Source organism: Strongylocentrotus purpuratus, unplaced genomic scaffold (assembly GCF_000002235.5).
Source record: "Strongylocentrotus purpuratus isolate Spur 01 unplaced genomic scaffold, Spur_5.0 spur5_scaffold_21, whole genome shotgun sequence".
NCBI lineage: Eukaryota > Metazoa > Echinodermata > Echinoidea > Camarodonta > Strongylocentrotidae > Strongylocentrotus > Strongylocentrotus purpuratus.
The window spans coordinates 27,139,923-27,159,349 of NW_022145607.1; the positions used below are offsets into that span (position 1 = coordinate 27,139,923).

The 19,427-nt window shown below is 38.9% G+C and overlaps 1 protein-coding gene across 1 annotated transcript; it reads right to left on the reverse strand.

Annotated features, from left to right (window-relative positions):
• Positions 1–9,620: 9,620 nt before the first annotated feature.
• On the reverse strand, positions 9,621–19,426 carry LOC582980 (28S ribosomal protein S31, mitochondrial). Its single transcript, XM_782908.5, has 8 exons — positions 19,296–19,426; positions 18,445–18,613; positions 17,710–17,897; positions 16,328–16,483; positions 14,469–14,681; positions 12,299–12,357; positions 11,141–11,299; positions 9,621–9,900 (listed from the first exon to the last, which is right to left on the reverse strand). The coding sequence occupies exons 1-8, from the start codon at positions 19,334–19,336 to the stop codon at positions 9,656–9,658; spliced, it is 1,230 nt and encodes a 409-aa protein (XP_788001.1). The 5' UTR covers positions 19,337–19,426; the 3' UTR covers positions 9,621–9,655.
• Position 19,427: the final 1 nt, after the last annotated feature.

The following is a 19,427-nucleotide window of genomic DNA, read 5'->3' on the forward strand; positions in this document are numbered from 1 at the left end:
AATACGAAAATAAGCAACCGTTTCGTAAATGTATTCAAATGGGTTTCTGTACATCAGATGAGATTATCATTATTTTTACTGATTTTTCACAAAGAGCGAGGTGAAAATCCTCTAGAATCCAAAATTGAGATGATTATCATTCAATATTTGCCACGCATGATCATAAAGGTAGTCATATCTTCTAATTAATCTATCTTAGATTGCACGAATGTTTTCAAAATATATAATCAATGTATGGTATTGCACCAAATAAAGGGAAAAGAAAAAAGGAGAAGGTATTGATTTTTATGAATTTTTCCGTTTGTACCGAGATGCGCATAATTTTAGATTGTCATAATGAGCAAGAGGAGTAATTTTAGAATTTAGATCATCATAATGAGCAGTTGAGTAATTTTAGATCATCATAATTAGCAGAGGAGTAATTTCAAAACAACATAGTCCATCTTTCGTCACCACCACTAATGAAAACCTTTAATACTGCCCTTAACCTTTTGATTTCTCGATATCGAATGAAAAAACAAAATCTATTTTGTATTTGACGACATGTACGGTTTCCTGTTAAATACTAGGCCTATAGAATGTTAAGAATGTTACCAAACCATGCAGCATCTGCGAAATAATTTTCTAATGCCCCGTATTTATTTTTGTAAGAGTTACGTCACCTGACTCCATTGCGTTATTGTGTTAATCAGGTCAGTAAAAGGCAATTAGTGTAGGCATATACGCCAGTAAAAGCAATATTTGGGTTTTTGTTTTTGTTTTTGTTTACTTAACCCTGTCATGTACATTGTGATACGTCGATCACTGCCATATGATCCGCCAATGGCGCGGCCAATTACTGACGCAGTCATACGCCAATCACGTATGACGCCTCATGTGTGCATTACGAACTTAAACATATGGGCATGCCTGAGAAGATGTACAGGTTTAGAAATTAGGCCAAAATATCGTCATTTCAGTCTCCGAGCGAGACTAGTAGAGAATCTTTGAAGCAAACATCACACATTTGGCATGGCAATGACATTTTGAACGACATTGAATTCCAAATAAATATTGCTTAGCCGAGAGACTCTGGAATTATTGACGAATTATTGTTGTCTGCCAACCAGAACATGGATTTTTGTCGGTCAAAGACAGGGAGAGAGAGTGATTAGGCTACAGTCAAGACGGTCTAATTTATTTAACCCTTAGCATTAGTCGTTTTCGTCACGTAAGTTTATTGACGATGATTTTGTGATTTCATTTCTACCTTGATATACACCCTGCCCCAAGCCTAGAATTCCTTTTTTTTTTGTTGCTTCAAGATGGCCAGTGCAACGGAAATAAAGGGGTATGTCATATTATTATGAGTCCTAAAATATTTGCTGATAAAGAGCTGAAAAGCATAGCCGTAGTAACATAAATCGCGACCACTGTGTGTTTACTGTAACTTCACCCTAAACCCTAGTTTAGGAATTCAAATTATGAAGCCCGGACTAACTTATATTTCAGTCCAAGTCTGCTGTAAATAAACTCTGGTTTAGTTTAAACTGCAGTTAAATATCACAATTTAACTTCATTTTTGACAAATTCCAAATAGAAGGTGCCTAGTCATCAAACTGTTACACGCGATTTTTCTCAGTCATTCAATATCATGTTTCTGTATAATATACATTATACAGGCACTTTTATAATGTCAGCTTTGGGCAGTGACGAAGTTAAGGAAAGTGACAAACAAACGTGAAAGTCTACGAAATAGGCTAGCGGAGGACATGGAAAATCGAAGTGGGGTCCTTGGAGCGTCATTGGGCAAAAATAGCGCTCTAAAAACACGACCAAGGAGTGTTTATGTAGACGTGCTTTGTCGGCCAAACCTATTCGATAAATCTGTTTGGTTCAAGGGGGGTAGTGGTGGGGGCGAAGCCCGCCCCCAACAAAAAGAGAACAATTATTCAAGCCCCCTAACAAAATGTATACGGGAACCCCCGAGTGCCCCAAGTCCCCATCCCCGAACAAATCTTCAAGCGCCCACCTCAATTTGTGTTGATTTATAAATGAATTTAAGAGAGGCAAAATAATGTGGTTAAAGATGGCAAGAACCCCAACCCCCTAGCTCCCAATCCCCTTTAAAAAAAAAAAAAAAAAAAAAATGTCCGGGCTTTTCCATTCTCCAAAATTGCCCATGAATGCACCCTGTCTCTGACCTTTAAAATATGTATTCTGATTCGTAAAGTTATATTTTTCATAATAATAATATTCTCCATATGAATATGGTAAAATAATAAATGGCCTATAAACAGACGGGTGCGAGCTATGCCTATTTTACACGATGCGCCATTTACTGACGTAGTATTGCGTCACCGACTGGCGCCAATTTTGATGCGCATTCTGTGAGTGGTCTCATAAAAAGCGAATGCAAAATGATAAGCGCAAACATACTTTTTTGGATTATTGGGGAATGCTTTCACAGGCTTGATTCATAGAGGTGGGTCGTGGTATTAATAGTGGATACGTCACTGGAATGTGAATCGCATGGATTGCGGTTCGAGTCCCGCTGCGGCACTAAATGTAATTTGCCACTCTCCACCCATATCCCACAATGCATTACCAACTGATGACGCGCGCGTGATGATGGTTGGGTACTGGAACCTGAGATCGCTCTATGTAGGCTATATGTTTTCCCAGAAAATACATTTCAGCAGCAGCGATGTCTGTAAAATACCCTAATTTTACATCATAGATCGTCCTTGCCCTTTTTCTCAAAGAATAGGAAACAATGGAGGTGAAGGATACAAGGTCGATCTTCCTTGATGACTTCACCAACACTTACTAATTATCATTATCATGAAAAACAGGTGAAGTCTGGGGAAGGGGCATCAGGGGCTTTGCTAGAAGGTGGAGGGACAGGAGAGGTGGTCGGCAACCATTTCCAAATTTCTCACAGGCAATCTTATAAACAATATTTCATTTTCATCAAAAGAAGTGGTTCAGAAAAATTGACGTCGTCATATAAAAGCGGAGGTCTTTCCTTTTTTATTCCTGTTCGAATTCTCCCCTGAAAGTTATCAGGCGACGAAACGGAGAGAACAATAGAAGTGGGGAGAGATAGAAAACGGTAGAAAATGGAAAATGATAGGCAAAATTCATCGCATTGGCAGGGGGTATTGATCCCCACCCCCCCCCCAATAAACAACGCTTGTCAGTTGGCCGAAATTTGACAGAGAGTTGGTTGGCAAAGTTGACACAAGCTTCATCTTTTTGTGTAGACCCCCCCCCCCCTCCCCGCCCCTTTTTTTTAAGAATTATGGGTTACGGGGGGGAGGGGTGGAGATGACTGAAGAGAGAGATTGAGAGAGAGAGAGAGAGAGAGAGAGAGAGAGAGAGAGAGAGAGAGACAGGGAGAGAGAAATGAAGAAAGAGAGAGAGAGAGAGGGGAAAAGAGGAACACAAAGAGAGAAAGAGAGCGAGAGATGATTGTATACAGAAGGAGTGGTGTTATTTACTTAATTTCTTTTTGTTTTGGGCGCAGATATTATTTAACATGATTTTGAAAACATTGCACTGCTGCATGCCTTCATGCTGAATAGCAAGTCAGTCGGCTGCTATAGCAAGATAAATATCAAACTCTTGCTCGATACATCAGTTTCAAAGTATGTTCAGGGACATTTTTTTCCTGTTTTAGTCATCATTAGGACAACCTTGAACGAACGTGGAAGGATGCTTGCAGCCGCGAATCAAGCGGGACGCTCGATAAGACAAGGCCGGGGCGCGGCCCGCTGATTACGGCCTTGAACGAGGCCAACTTCGCTGGGATCGGCCAGCTCGTCGACTGGCATTTTCAAATAGGATTAACTTGAACTTTGTCTTGATGTTTGGAAATCATGAAGCACTATGCATTCTCCTGCAAATTATTCCTCGAATTTTCCCTGCCAAAGAATTAAGTCGATTGAGATTGAAGGTCGAACCCACGTGAACTGTAGGCCTATGCGCCAATTAAAGCGCAAACGGAGCTTGAAAATTGCAGTTTCACAGTAAATTAGTCTCTAAATGAAAGCAATGTCACTTTTCTCAGTCATGCTCTATTTGTTTCAGGTCAGATTTTACTTTGGTATGCAACTATACTTTTATAACCCATTATCTGAGTGGCATTCTTAACCTTTGTCATTTTGTCAACGAAATGGCTGCAAGTTGTGTTCGTGAGTGCCCCGGCGGTTTTGACATGCAGAGCTTGCGAAAGGAAAGGCCTTAATAGAGGAAGGTGATCAAAATAAATGATGACTATTTTGCTAAAATGTAATATTAATAATTTAATTCCATTAAGAAGTGATGGTGATTAAAGTCGGAACCACGCCCGTTTCTAAATTGTAATGATCGTTATGACCAATGGTTTAGCCTGGGGGCGAGGGGGAGGGTGGACGTGGGGGGGGGGGGGGGGGGGGGGGCACGGGCCTTGGCCAATTTCTAAAAAAAAGGAAGCAAAATTGAAAATTTCGGGGGAAATTGAAATAGGGAATGCGGAAGGGATCGTGAAAAGAAGCTGTTATGACCATCTCAGACCCCTAATCAATAAAGTTAATAATTTGCATTGATCCGCCGAGTATCATAAGGAGAATGTCGCCCCTCTTGCAATAATGTCCGTGCCGCCCCCTCAATGCTTGGTCCTACGCTACCCCTTTGAAAATGACTGCCAGAAAGTAACACATCATTATCACCATCATCATCGTTTATAATGTTTACCCAACAATGATCAAAATATTCACTTCAGTTATCACTGCTCGTCAACATGCCAATTTCAAACGATTTTTTTCCACCTTTCAGTCGATCTGCCCAGCCTATCAATTTTATATGATCTTGATGTGGTACTAGGCTAAGTAAAATTGACTCCTTGTTTCTCGTCCAGCTTCATTTAAAAAAATTAGGGGAGGTCCGTGTTGGTTCCACTTCATTTTTTCACTTCCTGCACTGTATCATATAAAATGTCAATTTAATCAGTCAATTTTGACACAATTTTCTTTTGCAACGCGACTTGCAAAGACTCGACAATGCGCGAACATTACATTGACGTACTGCGTAAACCAAAACATGATTTCTGTGAGAGATACAATAGGGTAGACCAATTGAAATTGCACTTGAATTGATTTTTCGAAAGTCTGTGCCTTTGATTAAATTTGTATATTCACCACAGATATTAAAAGAGGGCTAGAATTATGTAGATGAAATCGCATTAATATTTTGTGACCGCATTCTAGATTCCTCAGATTAGGTCCTACTTCAATATTTTATAAAATAAAAAATACATAACAAAATTAAAAAAAAAAAACCCAAAACAAACAATAGATTAAAATGAAATGAAAAATGCTAGCCAAAACCAGAAGGAGACGAGAAACGAGAAGTAAGTTTCATTCGGCCTAACATTTTGGAAGATATTTACCCTTCAAATGCCCTCATAAGAACACACACTGAACTACGGTCACAAACGTTCAAGGAGACACTTTGCGTTTTGCGGTAACACTTTTCATTCATTGTGGTTTTATGATTTGTCATCCAAGGGTGGCAAATGATTTTCCTATGCTAACGTTATATGATTGTGCTATCATTTTATTTGATAGATGTGTAGACAGAGAGATTGATGGGAAATGCACATTTAACGTGGAGAAAGAGAGAGGGGGGGGGGGGGGGGTTGAGAGAGAGGGGGAGAGATAGAGAGATAGAGAGAGAGAAGGGGAGGGGTAGAAAAGATATATAGACATGTTGATAAATAGATATATGGCCAGAGAGAGAGAGAGAGAGAGAGAGAGAGAGAGATAGCAAGAGAGAAAGAGAAAACAAGGTTTTTAAGACCTTTTCAAAATATTGTTTCTGTTATATTCTCGGAAAACTTATTTTACCATAATCGAGCTTTGACGAACCATTTCTTTGGAAAGTATTTTTTCCCTTCTGTCAAATTTGTCTGAGGGGTCACCCTTCCCCTCCAAAAGTGCACATTAGAGCAATTCATTGACTTGCACATTCGGTAAGACGTTGTAAGACGCCTGATCCTGATGTATTCCTCCCTAGTAATTTCGTTCACTAACCAAATTACTAGCTTCAACCCTTTATCCAACACTGTTACCTAACTCTGACTCTAGCTCTAAACCCCAATCACAACCCTAACCCTATCCCCCTTTTTCATGTTTTAATTTGTTGTAAATATATTTCATCATGATGTACGTTAGGAATGTCTGTGACTGATGTGTATTTTGTTTATTACACTGAGGAGGCTACCCTGTTGAAATAAAACTGAAATGACTAAGTAATACTTTTGTAATAAAAGCAAGATAGTAATAATAAGTTGTAAACAAAAAAAATGAATTTATACTTTTGGTCGCATATTACAGAAAGAATGACATACAAAAACAATATTAACGGGGGAGATCGCTGGAAATAGAAGCAGAAGGCAGCCTCACATATTTGCAAAGCCTGAACAAATGGGCGACCAAAATGAAATTAGCGATACTGTACCATCTTCTGAAGAATAGCAGATAATAGACAGAAATGGAGGGCCATGGCCGCCGATATCTGTAACAGACCTGGCTCTTGATATTGGTTAATAAAAATAAACACCTCCCCCCCCCTCCAAAAAAAAAAAAAAAAAAAAAAAAAAAAATTAAAAAATCTGCTGTTGCCTCTGTTTATTGCTCTTAGATTATCAGGTCTTTTCTGAAACATTCTCTCCTTTTTTCTCTCTCGCTAATACAATTTCAGATCATTTGATAGATGTACATGTATACCATTTGTTTGCCCTTTTCATCCCTCTTTCTTTACTTCTCTGCTTACCCCTCCCGCATACCCCCTCCCCCTCCATTCTCTCTCTATTTCTCTTTATTTATGTATTCTTTGCACGTCCCTCACCTCTCCTTTCCTTTCTCATCCCTTTTCTTCTTTCTGTCTCATTTTGTGTCTCTCTTTTCTGTCTGTCTCTTCTTCTCTCTCTCCCCCTCTCTCTCTCTCTCTCTCTCTCTGTCTGTCTATGCCCTCCTCCTCCTCCTCCTCCACTCCCTTTCTCTCTCACCCTCTCTTGCCACTTAGAAACCATGAATGCATATTACGTGATACGTCACTTTGGTCTGCCTTGATGATTTTTTTTAACCGACTGCTGCGAAGGCATGTGTTTCCTTGTAAGTAAGCAACCAAGGGATTGACGGCTTAAGTCCTCTCCAAGGTTTCGAACCCGGGACCTCCCGGTTACTAGACCACTGCTCTACCACTGGGCCATCGCGCTCCTTCTCCTCATAATGTTCGAAAGGTGATGGATGGCCTATTCGAATCGTGTTAGACTTATATCTTGCGAGTCTCTGCAATCATGTTGGGTGTGGTCGTTATGGCTACAGCCCAAGATGTCCATGTGTAACACATCCTACAGCCCACACGTCGTATCTTATGTGGCTTCCGACAGCTTTTCTGAGAATTCAGCAAATCAATATTTTCCATCTTGTTGACTGTCACTGGACTGTCATAATTACGTGTTTACGATTAATTAAAAGACTTTCTTTGAATGGTTGCATTTCCCCTTCTTAATTCCAAGGCTTTCTCAGAAGTTGCAAGCAGAATTCACTTCCCTTTAGGATAAAAATGGCTGCTTTAATCTTTTTGTTGTTCTGTAGTACTAGTCATTTTACATGAACTCATTAGATGAGTATTGTCCGTCTGGTTGACTGTCACTGGGATGTTACCATAAAGATTATGATGAATGATTTTTTAAAACTTCAGACTTACTTTGAAGGGTTGCATTTCCTTCTTTATTCCAAGGCTTTCAGAGAAGTTGCAAGCCGACTTCCCTTTAGGGTATAAAATGGCTGCTTTAATCATTTTGTTGTTCTGTCGTACAAGTCATATTACATGAACTCTGTTTGTTTAGTCTTGCAATTTTTCCATCCATCGATATGATTTAATGTTATGCTAACTTAATCTATGGTTGAGTGAACAAAAAATTAGTTTATGAATAATCTTGATTTGTCACCGTTATAAAAAACAATATCGCTTCGAACACACATGAATCGGAACAAATGCAAGCAAAACTTTGGACCAAATATTCTGAAAAGACAAGTTTCATTTAATCATCAAGCAACATCACTCAGGATTGCATGGAGGGCAACCAAGCTCTTCATGTTGATCATGGAAAAATCTCAAGATTTGTTCACACAAGGCTTGTCCTCATCAGCCCGAGTTTGCCAAATAACCCGCTATTTTTAACAATCCCGAACGCAAATTATCCACTTAACTTGCGTCTTCATCAGCCTGCAGTTACAATTAGCGGGATTTTGGTCGAGAAAATATCCCAAGAAATGTTGGTCTTGTTTCCAAAATATCCCAATATTCGGGAAATAGCGTGTTAATTTGCGCCCATCCGTGACAAGAGTATTGGTCTGGTGAAGATGCAATTTTCAGTTTCTGGATAATATCCAGAATCTGAAAACAGCGGGTTACTATTTGGCTGATGCCATCAAGTCGATGGTTAGTTTTTTCAACAATTTTCGATTTTCCAAGCTTCAGATTTGTAGTTTTCCGGGAGCTCTTACTCCTCTGACAGACGCTTAAATAGCATATACAAAGGTAATTAATATCATAATAATCTATGGCTTTTAAACTTTCCCTTGATATATAATTCATCTTTTTCATTTTTCACTTCCGACAGGGTCTTTAAAGGGATCCGATTTTACAACCCGATCGCCTGTCTGATTATCAAGATACTTATGATTGGAATTATAAATTTTGAAAACCGTTAGCCTGACAGTTTTCATAACACTACAGTCTATTAGGGAAAACGAGTATGGTAAAACCAGTCACTCAAAGATTTTTACTTTTTGAGGCACTTCTTGATCATTTCGAAGCGCAATTTTTTGAGGACTTCAATATTACAACATATCGCAGACACTGATAACACGTAGGGCCGTGTATCTCAGATTTAACATTGTTAAACGATCCCTTTAACAGAAATAAACAGATCTGCCCTACCTTTGCCCTTGTACATATCCATGTGCCGTGGCCCAACCACAGCAAATCCTGTATACAAAGACCACTCAAGGGAGACAAGAAACGTGGTCTTTACAAGCAGGTGGTCATCACCTACAGACTCCTTTAATGCGTGTGTGGATGAGATACACTGTTTAAGGAACAGGTAAATGTTGTCTTTGTAAATAGGTGGTCTTTCTATACAAGTGGTCATCAATTTGATTGAATATCTTGAGGGTTCAGTGACACAGAGACGTAACTCCATATTTTGCCAAAATGAGTATTTGATATCAAAATGTTCAGAAAAATGTTGGCTTTCCAGGTAACATAAAGAATTAACTCCACCCAACACCCCATTGAAGTCAATGGCTAGTGAAACATAGATTCAACTCCTTAAGGTCCAAGTACTCAGTGACATATAAAAAAAAACACTTTTTCTCAAAATGGCCAAAATGGAGTCATTGAGGCTGTTCACACCGGCAGAGATAGCGAGCGCTAGACCGCGCTATCTCTGCGGTTTGGAAGGTACAACGTCGTTTCGGTCCGCCCAACAGCGAGCCACGGCGAGCCAAAACGGCGTGCCACTGGAGCACCTCTTGGGGGTGGTCCACGAGAGATAGCGCGGTCTAGCGCGGTGAACAGCCTCTTTGGGTCACTGACCCCTTGATCTCTAAGTTACTGGGATTTAACCGACGCTGACTTTCTCCTCTTTCTCGAGCTTCAGGAAGATCTCCTCCTTCTGCCAGAAGTAGTCTCGGAACCAGGCGACGTGGTCGTGCTTCTGGGCCACGGTGAGGAACGGGTTCTTGGAGAGACCGATCAGGACCAGTTCCATGAAGTCCAGGACCTGGGCTCGTCGAGGGAAGTCTTCCAGGAGGTGGTCTAGGAAGATGTGCTCGTGGAAGGCCACCTTCCTCTCCTTCTCCATCCCTGCTCCATAAAAGAAAGCAAACATGGGGGTGGTTTCACAAAGATCCAAAGTTGAACTTATCCCTAAGTTGGACTTAACAAATATTGAAAGCCGTTAGCATCTTTAAAAATATTTTGTAAAAGTGAAATTAAAGGCATAAAATGTCAATTCAAATCGTTCATATTTTCTTTTATCAAGGAGATTTCATGTTTTTATTGTGGAATTTATGAAAAGTCTAAAATACTTGAACATTTGCTTTTGAATATATTCTATTTTAAGGCTACAAATAGCTCTCCATAAATGTTTAAAGATGAAGTTGAGTTCTGGTAATGCGATTGCATTGTGAAAGAAACGGTGTGGAATCGATCATAAAAGGTTGATCATCTAGCATATAAGTATTGTACTGCAAAGTTCTGCCATCATGAAAATAATAAGAAATTTGGCCCAGTCTTGGTAAAGTTACAAGCACTGTACACAGACAAATGTATATGGGACTGAACTGAATGATGTTACATGCCATATCAAGGCATTTGAAGAGCTATGCTTTTCAGGGAACATTTTATCTGAAGGCTTTCACACTTGCATAATACCGGTACAATGATAACACTCACAAATTATTTTTTACCTCTTCCCAGAACTCAAACTTCTCTTTAAAGTTAGGAGAGAGAGGGCATTATGGTCCCCTGAAGATCTGAGCCATCAGACAACTGATTGTAGCAAAATTTTGCATACAGCTAAAAAATTACACAAGGAACGAGACCGCAACCAATAATTCATTCTAAAAACACTTACCGGGAACGTCATCAATTTTATCTTATGACAAATCATTGAAATTTATAACTGAACAAAGAAAATATAGAGGTGATATATCTGTTCAATATTCAAATATAAGAGATGACAGTCACCTTTGAATATGGGAAATGATAACCGATTCATGAAGACAATAGAAAAATATCATTTTTACTTTGTTTGGTAGACAAAATCTATAAATTCACCATTTCAGGTCTGGCTGATATAAAGTGATAAAAGCTTAGGTGCCTCTGTTGCAGTATGCCAAACTTTTAATAAATTTGATGTCAAAAGGACTTTAAAAAACTATGAAATCATACAATATTTCCTCTTCTTGTGGATTTGTGAAATTATCACAAAATTTCTCCCACTGAGAAATTTCTAATAAGACTATAGACAATTGGGGTATCAGGATCTTGTAGTCCCTCACATTAAACTTCCTGTGTCTTATGTAAAGAAATTGTTAATTACCCTGCTCGTTATCGATGGGGTACTTCCAGATCTTGCCTTCTTCCGTTAGTTTCATGGCTTCCTCGAAACCATTGTGCATCGTTGAGTAGGAGAGCTCCCTCAACTGCTTGTCAAGCTCTCGCTCCCAGATGGACGTCCCTTCCTCCTTCACCTCCGAGACTGGGAATGATAAGGAGTGTATAGATTTATAATCAGGGCCTGAAAGGGACTTGGTAACATTGTTCAGATGAGAGATAGTGGTGCTAAGGTAATGACTTCAATGATAGATGTACAATTAAAGATAATCTGAAAATTTGAGTGAAAACGGACCATTATTCATGGTACAAATTGAGAAAAACTGATCTGATCGATTCCTTAATTCTCCCAACTATATTAGTACAATTTAATTACATTTTAGGTGAATGGAAATCGTCACAAAGCAATAAATTGGCTCTACATTCCATTCCAGACATTTAAGTGTTGACAGATTTTTTATAGCCTGTTTTATGTCTTTTTTCATGGAAAAACGGTTGGGAAAATTTACTGTTAATCACTGTTAGAGGATGTCGTACATCGACGCCTTAAAAGAAAACCATAGATATCTTCGTGGTTTGAGAATTTTTTCAGGATTTTTTGCATGTCAGAGGGTTAGTACAGTAGAAGGAATATAGTAAGTAACATTTTATACAAAAATTAAGCAATTTTTTCATCAACCTTCAACAATGTTACCAAGTCACTTTGAAGGGATTGGGTAACTTTGTCTCAGATTCTGAAACAAAATCCTGGATTTAGCTCATACTGCAATGATAATTATAAACCTTTACCGGTAGGTCAGTCAGGAACTTCACGACTTTTACAAGCCGATCGCCTGTCTGATTATCAAGATATTTATGATTGGAAATCGAAACCAAATTTTCCATTTGTCACACGGTTTTCATAACACCTCAGTCTATTGGGGAAAACAAGTATGGTAGAACCGGTCACTCAAAGATTTTAATTTTTTTAGGCACTTCTTGATCATTTTGAAATGCGATTTTTTTTTTAGGGCTTCAATATTACACCACATCACAGACGCTGATAACATGTGGGGCCGTGCATCTCAGATTTAACATTGTTAAACGATGCCTTTAAGACTATTCCACTATTGTACCAGCTGCGTGGGTGATATTTTGAACTTACCATCTGTTTCAGTGGCTGGACTAAAAATATTCAGACGCTGACGGTCAAACAGGGTCCTCCTGAAGAGAAAGAAAGAAAGTCACAGAAAATTAAAAGTTGAGGAGACATAATGGCTCAGTGGTAGAGCAGTGGTCTCGGAAACCAATTTCACTACCGCAACTACAGTATTTGGCCATAGAGGGCAGCACCAGCCACAGGTATATTTGGCAAAGGCACTTCCGGTTCCCATACAAATACAATGGGTTGAGAACTGGAAAGTCTGATCGAAATTACTGTTTCAGAACCGATAACTATAAGTAACAGATTATGATGGTGCCTATAAAGATCTCATCAAATCAGTTGGGGTGTTCATGAAACCTGAACAATAGTTTAGTAAAGTAAGGAATTAGTTGACACTGCTGTACGTTCTCTATGAAAGCCAGAAGAAACTTTCAGTTCACTCTTGACAACACTGAATCTCTATTGATTCTCAGTCCTTTTCAAGACTTCTTTTGATCAACATGAAAGAATAAACGGTCCTTTTAAAGATGAAGTTGAGTTCTGGTCATGCAATTGAATTGTGAAAGAAACGGTGTGGAATCGACCAGAAAAGGTTGATCATCTAGCATATAAGAATTTGTGTGTATTGCAAGGTTCTGGAATCATCAAAATGATAAGAAATCTGGCCAAGTCTTGGTAAAGTTACAAGCACTGTACACAGAAAGATGTATATGGGACTACACGAACACTTGGCGTAAAAATCCTACCCCAAGTTTTACGATGTTACATGACATATTTAGAATATGAAGGCATTTGAAGAGCCATGCTTTTTAGGGAACATGTCTTATCTGATGTTCTTCCACACTTGCATAATAGGAATGATAACGCTCCCAAATTATTTTTCACCTCTTCCCAGAACTCAATCTCTCTTTAAGGACTATCCACATGGTATAACACAAAATTACTCTCTAAGATGTCTTTGATATGTTGATGTATATGCCAAGGGTTAGGAACGTCTGGAAACTTATAGGATGAAAAAAGTCAGGTTGAAAATAATACCTGCCTCATAATACATGCCATAACCCTTAGATAGCTCGAGTATATTGTTGATCATACAAGACTTGGGCATATCTATCTGTTATTTTTTTCTTTACAATTGGTCATGATAAAATTTGTCTACAATCTGGAGATGGATGAAAAATCGGTTAGGGCACATCTCATGGGGGTGGGGGTAAAGTGCTCAGGGACAGCTTCTTCCTGGACGGGAAGATGGATAGTAAAAGAGGAAGAGGAAGTTCCAAGAATTGGGATGGAGTCAGGCTAGATGGGTCACAGATCATCTGACCTAATGAAAAAGCTTCTGTGACCTTTATTTTCTGTCATAACCAGAATAACTTCAGGGAAGGTTAAATAGGGCTACCGATTGTCCCCAGACTCATTTTCCCCACCAACCCTTAGCTCCGGCCAGCCTAGATCAGGACCAAGCAATCCATTTTTCTCATTGTAACACAGGTCTACGACACTAAAAAGTGATCCTATTTTCCGTCATAACCAGAATAACTTCAGGGAAGGTTAAATAGGGCTACGGATTGTCCTCAGGCTCATTTTCCCCACCATCCCTTAGCTCCGGCCAGCCTAGATCAGGACCAAGCAATCCATTTTCTCATTGTAACACAGGTCTACGACACTAAAAAGTGATCCTATTTTCCGTCATAACCAGAATAACTTCAGGGAAGGTTAAATAGGTAGGGCTACGGATTGGCCTCAAGACTCATTTTTCCCACCAATACCTAGCTCCGGCCAGCCTGGATCAGGCCCAAAACAATCCATCTTCTCATTGTAACACAGGGGGTGTTTCACAAAGATCCCAAGTTGAACTTAACTCTAACTTGGACTTAAATATTAAGGAGAGCCATTTGTAGCCTTAAAATAAAATATATTCAAAAGCTAAAATTCAAGTATTTTAGACTTTTTTATAAATTTCACATCAAGAACATGAAATCTCCTTTATAAAAGATATTATGAATGATTTGAATCAACATTTTATGCCTTTTAAAATAACTTTTACAAAATATTTTCATAGATGCTAAGGGCTTCCTATAATTGTTAAGTCCAACTTAGAGATAAGTTCAACTTTCGGATCTTTGTGAAACACCTTGCTGCTGGTCTATGACACTAAAAAGTGACCTACTTGCGTTGTCTCTGGTAGGGTTCACCTCGACCCATTCTTCTCCTGTCCATGTTGTCATCAAACTCTGGCCGCATCGAGCCATCTGATGAGTAGTTCGGGTCAAACTGGTCGGCTATTCCTTGCTGACCACCCTTGGACGACATCACATCCCGGCCCTCCTGTCGTTTCTCCAGACTGGTCTGTCGCTGGACACGGATTCCTGACAGGACCGAACTGAAAGGGGAATTCATCAGAAATAATAAATCAAATCAAATCAAATCAAATCAAATACAATAACTAGTACTTGAAGCATAAATCTTGTTCAATATGGCACATAGTATTCCACATACTAAGAATCTTGCTCTACGATTGGTCAAAAGTAAATCACGTGATGAAAGATAGTTCGCCCATTATTGATGGGAAGCAAAAATTCGTTACACTGTGTATATAGTACTACTATCTACACAGTGCAACACACTTTCACTGAAGAGAGAGGTACTATCTACACAGTGCAAAGCACTTTCACTGAATATTATCCAAAAGCGCACTAAAACAGGCGTAATTAAGCGCGCATTACCAATTAGCGCAATTGAAGAAAACACATGCGCGCACCGTACCCTCAAGGGGTTGGGTTAAACTTAAACATTTTTGGTGTGAATTTGGGCCTAGGTGTCTTTCATGTAGATGCATACACATCCTTTTCTTTTTGTAGTTAAATTGTTTTAGATGTGGAATATAAAACAAAAATCACCTTTATGTTTCAGGCGATGGCAAACTATCACTTCCTCGTCGATCACAATGTATACGCTATCTTTCCTCAGCTTCGCTTCGGAAAGATAGCTACATCCACATCGCCTCGGAAGTGATAGTTTGTCCCATCACCTCCACCAACAGTAATTATTTGCTTACTAAACCACTACATTTTTTAATAACCTACTATTATGAGAGACAAATTGTGAAGAAAATAAGAGCTGCGTACAACAATGGTCCTACACGTAATCACATTTCTGTAACCACCCTGTCTACAGTGGTCACTTTTTGTTTCCTTCTGGTGGCCTTTATGGACAGAGTTGACTGTACATAAGATTTACCTGGTACTACATGACACATATTTCAAGGATAGTTTATAGCACCTCTTAAAGGTAATACAAAGTTTTGGTAATATTTAAACAGGATTGGATTATGAAATTTAAAATTTGCATCACCAACGTGAAACCTAGTGTTAGAATAAGCAACTTCGAGAAAATTGGGCTCTAAAATGCTAAGGATTTCGAGAAATTAAAATATCAAATTTATTCGGTGCTCTCGATAAATATTTAAAATAGCGCCTATGGCCATACAATTGTAGCTGTGATCATGAAAATCTCAGAATATGCAGTTCTGATATATAATTTCTAAACGGGAGTAGAAAATCGGTTGATTTTAGTCAAGAAACATTGTTTTGAGGCTAAGTAATATCAATCTTGAGAGGGAGTTATACAACATACTGTACAACAATCATTGAATATTGTAGGATCGCCTATGCTTCCAATATGTTTGTTTGAACCAAATTCATGACCCCATACCAAAACTTTGTATTACCTTTGAGAAGTGAGAACCAATCATTGCTCCTCTTGACCAGACTTCCCCGTCTTTCTCAAATAGCGTTACAGTAGTACAAAACCCAAAATACTGTAAACAATATTGTATTTGGTAATCAGCCATTTGTTCAAGGCTTACTTCATCAAACTCAAAGATAACGAGTAAGGGTTAGAACTGCAATGGATTTAGGTTTAGTGTTTATTATTAGGGTTGGTTATCGGGTTTGATTCAGGGTTCAAGTTGGGAATGCTGTTCTTGTACAAAATTGACCATGTATTGTACAATTCTGTTCATCTTACTCGATTCCTTCTGCTTCACCCCTCTCTCCTGCGGCCGTCGCCTCGTCGTGTCTCCGAAGCTCTTTCAATAGGTCTGACTCGACTAGCTCCCTCTCTGGGTAGACCTCGGCCACCTTCTTGGCTGCCTCCATCGTCATTTCTTGGATTTCTTCGAGTCTGAGATATAAAACAATACACATATTTATAAATAATAATAACAAATTAATACTCTGGATATACATAGCGCCTAATACGAAATACCGTCTCTAAGTGCTTTACATATATATTATCATCCCCGTCATTGGATTCATCCACACACAATGTGCAATCTCCACTCCCTGGGGAGTATTCCTACAATATGGTCACCATGAGGGCATATGGCAATTACTAACACAAGGCTTTTATCATCCCACCATGTCCCTATATTTTTCTCCTGGGTAAGCAGTGGCAAATGTAGATTAATGCCTTGCCAAAAGACATAAGTGCCGGGAATTGGATATCAGGGATCGAATCCGCGACCTTTGAATTTCAAGTCAAGTGCTTAAACCACTCGACAACGACACTTCTATGAATGAAAATGTTAATGATACTTCACCATGTTATGTCTAGCAAACGCATGACAGACCCCATCATTTCTGAACAGGGCTCTACAGTTCAAAACTAAATAATTCATATCACTTTTAAATTTGATGTCTTTTGTGTTTTCGTAACTCAAGAATGAATAGTGGACTGGTTGAATAAGGCCCTTTGTTGAAAACTTTAGATGTTTGCTTTAATAATAATAATAATAATAATAATAATAGTGTAAACTTATAGAGCGCACACACCGTCCAGGGACGCTCATGGCGCTAGCTCAGCAACAGTTCTCTTTGATACAAGTAAAGTAAATAACTTTGCAATATTTTTTGCGATATTTTATTTTATTATATTTTATTATAACCCATTTCAATCCTCAGCTCTGCATTTCACATTCTCAAGAAACATAAATCGGGATGAATTGTTTTTTCACAAACTTAATTACAAAACTTGGTGAGGGTACGAGTGATTTAGTTTAACCACAAATTTTTTCATCATTACTACACTTGCTCAAAAAAATGAAAAACTAACCGAAGTGCGGAAACCTACAGAAATAAAATTCGCAGGAATCAAATTTCCCACATTTTAATAGGAATATTTATTAGAAGTTTCACTGGTACATTTTCAGGACTGTTGCAGCTATGTACACTGGCACAACATACAGGAACCAAAGTCAAAGAATCAAATTTCTTATATTGTAAGGGAAATTTTCATGCAAATATTCGCTATTGGGTTTTGGGGAGGTTTGTGGCACTCTGACAGAACTCTGTGAAGGAGTCAAATTTTCTGGTTTTTCCCCGCTATTGTGACGGTACCCGATCACTTACCCTGGTAATTTCTCTTCCTCTGCTACAATTCCTTTGGCCTCTACTTCTCCTTCTCCCTCTCCCTCTCCCTCTCCTTCCGCACCGTCTCTCCTCTGCTCGGCCCTGGCTACGATTCTCTGGAAGTTGGCAGCAGCCGAGACTTTTTTCCGCCTGTTCAGAGAGGTCTGTTTATCCCCAGTCGTCTGGACCTATACAGATCATTGCGATCAATGCCAAATAGCATAGCATTTGAATATTTAATGTTTATGAGCGAGATGGCAAAAACTATTTCATTATTAAAATTAAACAGTTTTTCTCTTCACTGCACGACTATGGAAAGCCAGGTCTGGAAATCCAAGGTCACTGTGTCTCATTATGTACTAAATGACAAATAATAGAACGTTTTTATCTTTATTCCCTTAATTATTACCCAGCCTGATGGAGAATGCAGTCATATCTGCAGTCTCCACTCCAGTTAAGAATATAAATTCATTTCCAAACTTTCATTTGCTTCATATTTTGTCTGATCTATGATCCGGTAGGGCTGTCAATTTAATATGAAGATCAGGGACCCGTTTCACAAAGCTTTTTTTCAATGACAAATGATGAAGATCAGTGACAAATCTGTTGACAACCAATCAGAAGCAAGGATTTCAGTAGCTTATAACAAAAACTGTCATTTGTCACTGATGACAAGTTTTGTGAAACGCCCCCCAGATCAGTCTCTATATCTTGGATGGGTGTGTTCTCACTTACTCTGAGATCTGAAAGCGCATTAAGCAGGTCACTGGCTGCCACGGCAGATTTCTTCTTCCCTCTGCTGTCCGACGTTGACCCCAGGTCATCATTCCCATCATCCTCTGCCCATCTCCTGGTAGCGGTGTGGATGCATCGAGCGCATCTTGCCTGCTTGAGCCTCAAGCAGCTGGTGTGTGGAGGGAACAAAAAAATTGAAAAAATAGTACACTGATAGATAGAGATATTAGCGATATCGCCAGAAATCTTTTGACAATAATTTTTCTAGTCGTACCCTTTGGTAGTCTTTAATTTTCTTCGGCGCTCTGCAGGTTTCTCATCCGCGTGCTGGCAATTAATGTGAAAAACATATTCCACGTAATAAAATACCCTAAGTTCACCGTCACTTTTATGGGTTGGACAATTGTCCTTAGCATCCCTACTAGTAATGAAATGATGCTAATGAAGCACTACTGTGCAAATGATGATGTTCGATTTCATGTAAACGCCAGAATATCTTTATGGAAAACTGATTGGATGCCTAACCCATTTTGACCAAAATTATAAAAAGAACATTCTAATAATTAACATCATCTCTCATTCATACCCTTACCATCACAATCCCCCTGATCCCCTCTCCCACCCACCCCTCCCCCAAATTGGCAATATCATTCCTTCATCATGATTTCATTTATGCCTTTATCATGCCAAAATTCAAGCTCAACATGCTCAAACTTGAGAACAATTACAAATTATACAAATCAATGCAAAGCCAAACTCAAAGTTCAACAAAACTCAAAATAAAAAGGTTTAATCTTCAAATATGATAAGAAAATCCGTAGACAAAATAATCATCTACTCCCCCAACTTACAATCTTGATAACTGGCTGGCAGATAACAAAGAATTTTGCATTTTCCTTTGGAAGTATAAACGTTTCACTGGCAATTTTCTGTGGCTGTATATTGTGTATACTTCAGACTTCGACTGTATAGCCTAAAACGTA